The 7,462-nt window shown below is 43.6% G+C and overlaps 1 protein-coding gene across 2 annotated transcripts in view; it reads left to right on the top strand.

The window, feature by feature from the left end:
• The first annotated feature begins 5,667 nt into the window (after positions 1 to 5,667).
• CDX1 (caudal type homeobox 1) overlaps positions 5,668 to 7,462 on the top strand; it is a 70,626-nt gene continuing 68,831 nt past the window's right edge. Inside the window, exon 1 of one of the 2 annotated variants that reach the window (XM_073567992.1) lies at positions 5,668 to 6,324. In XM_073567992.1, coding sequence (XP_073424093.1) covers positions 5,889 to 6,324 — 436 coding nt within the window. In that variant the 5' untranslated portion in view covers positions 5,668 to 5,888. The remainder of the gene's footprint in view (positions 6,325 to 7,462) is intronic. The other variant, XM_073567993.1, reaches the window with a different exon arrangement.

Raw genomic sequence — 7,462 nt, 5'->3', positions numbered from 1 at the left:
ACTGACCCATAAGTGTATGGACTTTACTGACCCATAAGTGTATGGACTTTACTGAACCACAGGTGTATGCAGGGGCGTAACTAGAACTGATTGGGCCCCATAGCAAACTTTTAAACGGGGCCCCCTTAAAGACACCCCCCTCAAAACCACACCCCCTTACTGATAATGCATACTAGAGTCACATTAAGTAACAGAATTAGAAATAATGTAACACAATTATTCCTAATCCTGTAACTCAGTCAATACAATCAAATTAGTTAAGCATTGATAATTTTATATTTTAAGTTGCTAACCCACCACCACATGGTATATAGCCCAGCCACACATGGTATACAGCACCCAGCACCACATGATATATATATATATATATATATAGCGCCCAGCAATACATGGTATATAGTGCCCAGCACCACCTGGTATATAGCGCCCAGCATCACCTGGTATATAGCGCCCAGCACCACCTGGTATATAGCGCCCAGCACCACATGGTATTTAGCACCCAGCACCACATGGTATTTAGCACCCAGCACCACATGGTATATAGCACCACATGGTATATAGCACCCAGCACCACATGGTATATAGCACCCAGCACCACCTGGTATATATAGCGCCCAGCACCACCTGGTATATATAGCGCCCAGCACCACATGGTATATAGCGCCCAGCACCACATGGTATATAACGCCCAGCACCACATGGTATATAGCGCCTAGCACCACATGGTACATAGCGCCCAGCACCACATGGTACATAGCGCCCAGCACCACATGGTATATAGCGCCCAGCACCACATGGTATATAGCGCCCAGCACCACATGGTATACAGCGCCAGCACCACATGGTATATAGTGCCCAGCACGACAATGTATATAGCGCCCAGCACCACATGGTATATAGCGCCCAGCACCACATGGTATATAGCGCCCAGCACCACATGGTATATAGCGCCCAGCACCACATGGTATATAGCGCCCAGCACCACATGGTATATAGCGCCCAGCACCACATGGTATATAGTGCCCAGCACCACATGGTATATAGTGCCCAGCACCACATGGTATATAGTGCCCAGCACCACATGGTACTTAGCGCCCAGCACCACATGGTACTTAGTGCCCAGCACCACATGGTATATAGTGCCCAGCACCACATGGTATATAGTGCCCAGCACCACATGGTATATAGTGCCCAGCACCACATGGTATATAGTGCCCAGCACCACATGGTATATAGTGCCCAGCACCACATGGTACTTAGCGCCCAGCACCACATGGTATATAGTTCCCAGCACCACATGGTATATAGTGCCCAGCACCACATGGTATATAGCGCCCAGCACCACATGGTATATAGCGCCCAGCACCACATGGTACATAGCGCTCAGCATCACATGGTACATAGCGCCCAGCACCACATGGTATATAGTGCCCAGCACCACATGGTATATAGTGCCCAGCACCACATAGTACATAGCGCCCAGCACCACATGGTGTATATTTACCGGGTAGCCTGCCAGGCCAGACAGAGCCTGCCCCTGAGCCTCCCTCCGTTATACTCAGTCACCTCTCTCTCTGTCTCTTGCAGCCCCCCGCCGGTGCTTGTTTCATCTTCTCATCTCAGCGGTGTTCTTCCTGCTTTCAGCATCCACGTGGTGCCTCTCATTACATATGCGCATATGTAATGAGCCGCTCATTACTTATGCGCATAGGTAATGAGCAGACGCTGAAGGCAGGAAGAACACCGGAGAACTGAAGATGGAATAAGCACGGGGCCGGGCTGCCTGCAAGTGCAAGAGACATGCATTGCTAGGGGAGGAGTTGTAGTTAATTGCACTACCCGGTTAGCGCCGATTGGAGCCGGAGACCCGGGCCCCTATATGGGCTGGGCCCCAAAGCAACCGCTTCAGCTGCTACCCCGGTAGTTACACCACTGGGTGTATGTACTTTACTGAACCATAGGTGTATGGACTTTACTGACCCATTGGTGTATGGACTTTACTGGATCATAGGGGGATGGACTTTACTGACCCATAGGTGTATGGACTTTACTGACCCATAGGTGTATGGACTTTACTGACCCATAGGTACATGGATTTTACTGAACCATAGGTGTATGGACTTTACTAAACCACAGGTGTATGGACTTTACTGAACCATAGGTGTGTGGACTTTACTGACTTTACTGACCCATAGGTGTATGGACTTTACTGACCCATAAGTGTATGGACTTTACTAATCCATATGTGTATGGACTTTACTGACCCATAGGTGTATGGACTTTACTGACCCATAAGTGTAGAGACTTTACTGAACCACAGGTGTATGGACTTTACTGACCCATAAGTGTAGGGACTTTACTGAACCATAGGTGTATGGACTTTACTGAACCACAGGTGGATGGACTTTACTGACCCATAGGTGTATGGACTTTACTGACCCATAAGTGTATGGACTTTACTGACCTATAAGTGTATGGACTTTACTGAACCACAGGTGTATGGACTTTACTGAACCACAGGTGTATGGACTTTACTGACCCATAAGTGTAGGGACTTTACTGAACCACAGGTGTATGGACTTTACTGAACCACAGGTGTATGGACTTTACTGAACCATAGGTGTATGGACTTTACTGAACCATAGGTGTATGGACTTTACTGATCCATAGGTGTATGGACTTTACTGACCCATAAGTGTAGGGACTTTACTGAACCACAGGTGTATGGACTTTACTGAACAACAGGTGTATGGACTTTACTGACCCATAAGTGTAGGGACTTTACTGAACCACAGGTGTATGGACTTTACTGAACCACAGGTGTATGGACTTTTCTGAACCACAGGTGTATGGACTTTACTGACCCATAAGTGTATGGACTTTACTGAACCACAGGTGTATGGACTTTACTGATCCATAGGTGTATGGACTTTACTGACCCATAAGTGTAGGGACTTTACTGAACCACAGGTGTATGGACTTTACTGAACCATAGGTGTATGGACTTTACTGATCCATAGGTGTATGGACTTTACTGACCCATAAGTGTAGGGACTTTACTGAACCACAGGTGTATGGACTTTACTGAACCACAGGTGTATGGACTTTACTGACCCATAAGTGTAGGGACTTTACTGAACCACAGGTGTATGGACTTTACTGAACCACAGGTGTATGGACTTTTCTGAACCACAGGTGTATGGACTTTACTGACCCATAAGTGTATGGACTTTACTGAACCACAGGTGTATGGACTTTACTGATCCATAGGTGTATGGACTTTACTGACCCATAAGTGTAGGGACTTTACTGAACCACAGGTGTATGGACTTTACTGAACCACAGGTGTATGGACTTTTCTGAACCACAGGTGTATGGACTTTACTGACCCATAAGTGTATGGACTTTACTGAACCACAGGTGTATGGACTTTTCTGAACCACAGGTGTATGGACTTTACTGACCCATAAGTGTAGGGACTTTACTGAACCACAGGTATGTGGACTTTACTGACCCATAACTGTATGTGCTTTACTGAATCACAGGTGTTTGGACTTTACTGATCCACAGGTGTATGGGCTTTCCTGAACCACAGGTATATGGACTTTACTGACCCACAAGTGTATGGGCTTTACTGACCCACAAGTGTATGGGCTTTACTGAACCACAGGTGTATGGACTTTACTGATCCGCAGGTGTATGGACTTTCCTGAACCACAGGTATATGGACTTTACTGACCCACAAGAGTATGGGCTTTACTGAACCACAGGTGTATGGAATTTACTGAACCACAGGTGTATGGACTTTACTGAACCACAGGTGTATGGACTGAACAATAGATACACAAACTGGACTGAATTACACATGATGAAGTGGAGTGAACCAGAGGTACGTGGACTGGAGTGCACTAAACCAGAGACACATGGACTGGACAGGGCCATAGGTACATGGACTGGATTGCACTAAACCAGGGGTACATGAACTGGACAGGACAACAGGTGTATGGAATGAGCTGAACCATTCGTTCTTTGACTGGACTGATCCATAGATGCGTGGAAAGATTGAACCACAGGTGCGTGCATAGACTAGACTGAGACACAGCTATATGGACTTGGCTGAATTGCAGGTGTACGGACTGAAGAGAACTAGTCATGGCTAGACTGAGCTACATATACATGGAGTGGACTAAACCTAGGCACGTGGAATAGAGTGAGGTACATGGACTGGCTAGCAACATGGTACTAACTAGTAAAGATATATTGACTGAAGCAAATAACAGGTGAATGGACTGGACTATGGTTTGTGGACCCGATTGAATAACATGGATTGGATTACATCACTAGTTTGTATATAGTCATTATAGTTGATGAAGGTTCATCACATTAATCTGTTGTCATTCCTAAACCAATATCTTTCTATAGGTCTGGTTTGGACAATTCTTATCAAATTACAAGTCCTTCTGGCATAATCTGCTTTGCAGATGGTCCCACTTCTAATATCCCAAAGTCTTCAAAATCAAAGACCAGAAACAGCGCCATTCTTTTCCATAGGCCTTGTCTGGTATTGCAGCTTATCCATGTGAAATTAGATTGGGCTGAGCTTGAATACCATGACAAGAGAGTGACAAACGTTTGGCAGATTAGGCCGGGGTCACACTAGCGATTAAATCGGACGAATGCAATGCAATAAAAAATCGCATTGCATTCGTCCCAATGTTATTCTATGGTGCTGCTCCCATCATACTTTTTTTATCGGATCCGATCCTCGGACCGAGACAATCGCAGCATGCTGCGATTGTCACCGATTTTCGGATCGATTCGAGAATGCAAGTCTATGGATGCGATTAAAAATCGCATTGAAAACGCACCACACGTGTGACTTGCGATTAAATCGCAAGACTTCTCCAGGTCATCATGAAAGAGCATCAGGCATTGGCATTGGATGTCAATTTGATGCTTAGATGCGAATAAAATCGGTTCATCGCCGGAAAATGGGATGACAGACAGATCTCTGGGCATGAAATCTTTGTGCGATTTCGTACCGTTAAAATCGGACCGATTTTTTTATTCGTTGAGTGTGACTCCAGCCTTATACTTATAATCCTCTATGTACTATAACCTTTGGCTGCTTCAATGCAAGACCCATTACATAAACAACACTAATCTACCATGGACGTATTGTAACGCACCCCATCCACATACTATTCTAAGACTGAACGTACGAAACTGATCTGACATGAGCAAGATAAGCTAAAAAAAAATAAAATTGTGACTAAAGAACTCGAAGTTATAAGAAGCCACAAAGTGATCCTGCAATATGTTCCGCGTGACTTTTCAGAAGTCGCCATGTACAATTTACGACTTCCTTTTGACAACGGAGCTGGTATTTCAAGGGCAGCATTCACCTGTTCTTCTGTATGCGACTTATCTAGTCCCGGTGAACTCTGGAAGATTTGTAAGTTTAACATAGTAAAAACTTTTCAGTGTTTGACTTGGATTTTGAGTGCTTTGGTTTGTTAATTGAGTTTGGAGTATTGTCCTTGGGATGATTTTTTTTTTTTTTTTTCTGGAGACACACTCACACTGACACACATCTTGGCTATCTGTGAAGCAATTTGTACTATTTGAATTCACCTAGTGGCTTCCACTTTGATTCTTGCACTTGAGTCTCTTTGAAATGCAAAGCTGTCTTTCAATGCAAATAGTAGGCCTACTGGCCCAATAAAAGGGTTTAGACAGGGAGGTGCCTATCAAAGTGATTACTAGTGAGCTGCCAAAGAAGGTGAAGGGAACAACAGTCAACCAGGAAGAAGTAGAGCATAGTTGAGAAGAAAACTCTCATGATACAGCTGGGAGGCACATTATGTGCTCTGGACTAATCTTGGAAAATGTACGTCGCCGGTTATCTTTTGGATAAGGACAGCAATATGTACCCCAACCCTGTTAGGCATCCCGGTCTGAATCTCAACCCCCAAAATTATGTTCCTGCTCCTCCTCAGTATTCTGATTTTGCCGGCTACCATCATGTCCCTGGGATTAACAGCGATCCACATCATGGGCAACCAGGTGGCACTTGGAGTTCCCCCTATGCCCCTAGCAGAGATGACTGGCATTCTTATGGACCAGGACCACCAGCATCTTCTGCCAACCCAGGACAGATTGGATTCAGCCCACCTGATTATAACCCTGTTCAACCCCCAGTCTCTGGACTTTTGCCACCATCTATGAACAGCACTGCGCCTCCTTTGTCACCTAATACACAGAGGCGCAATCCTTACGAATGGATGAGGCGGAGTGGAGTGCCGCAAAGTAACCCCAGTAATGGTGAGTTCAATGTATTAATAATTATCTGGATAGAAGTTGGACAGTCTTGTTATAAATGTCGGTGGCCTATGGTTAGACCTTTTTGAGAATAAAAACATATATATATATATATATATTTTTATTTATATATATATATATATATATATATATATGTGCAGCACCAGCAAAGATTAATGGCTGCCAATGCTTCAAACAGGTCCTCACGGGGACCGAAATGTCACCATTATGGGCGAATAAAAATCTATGTTATATCTAACCTTATTGCATTGAAGCGCTGCCTCTATTTTTGTTATATATATCAAAAAGGGAAAAATATATATATTATTATTATTATATCTTAGTGTGTTGGTTTTGTGGCTAGCAAACACACATACTGTACACTCACCAAATCTGACAATTTCTTGTAGATTTGTGAGTGTGTGTGTATGTGTGTGTGTGTAAATTTTTTTTCTTTTTTATATTTATATATATATATATATTTATTTATTTTAAATTCGGCCATTATTTTGAATAGTCATCATTTACTAAGGTGGTCGCTCCTGCTTTTGGACAGGAATTCTAGTGTCAAGCCCCTAGGATGGATTTATTACACACTCGCTAGAAAAAAATTTAATGACCCTATGAGCCATGCTCAGATTTGTGCAAGTTTAATTTGTGCCAAATTTACTACTGGCCTCCAATATCAAATTTTAAAATAAATCTCAGAGTGCTCATTATAAATTACGGCAGATACATCTTTTGACAGCTGAAAATAAGTCATAGTGTATTTTGTATATTATTTATATAGCGCCATCATATTCCACAGACATTATCATCACAGTCTCCACTCACTTCTACGGCCCCACTAATTTCCAAAGCGATTTATAGACATCATTATTTGGGCCCCATAATCTAAATTCCCACGCAAACACGGGAAGAACATACAAACTCCTTGTAGATGTTGTCCTTGGTGGGATTTGAACCCAGGACCCCAGCGCTGCAACTCTAGCCACCTGAGACCCTATACTGGGTCAACATTTTTGCTTAAACTTTTGTAGAATTGTTTGCAATATACATATTTTTGTAACCACACAATGTCTACATTATGTAGGGTCCCATGTTCCTTATTCTGACTGTTCTCCTCTTATGTCAAGTTATT

Source organism: Dendrobates tinctorius, unplaced genomic scaffold, assembly GCF_039654945.1.
Source record: "Dendrobates tinctorius isolate UK_male_01 unplaced genomic scaffold, ASM3965494v1 ptg000020l, whole genome shotgun sequence".
Lineage (NCBI taxonomy): Eukaryota > Metazoa > Chordata > Amphibia > Anura > Dendrobatidae > Dendrobates > Dendrobates tinctorius.
The sequence above is the reverse complement of the archived record's forward strand: the minus strand, read 5'-3'. Positions and strand labels throughout refer to the sequence as shown.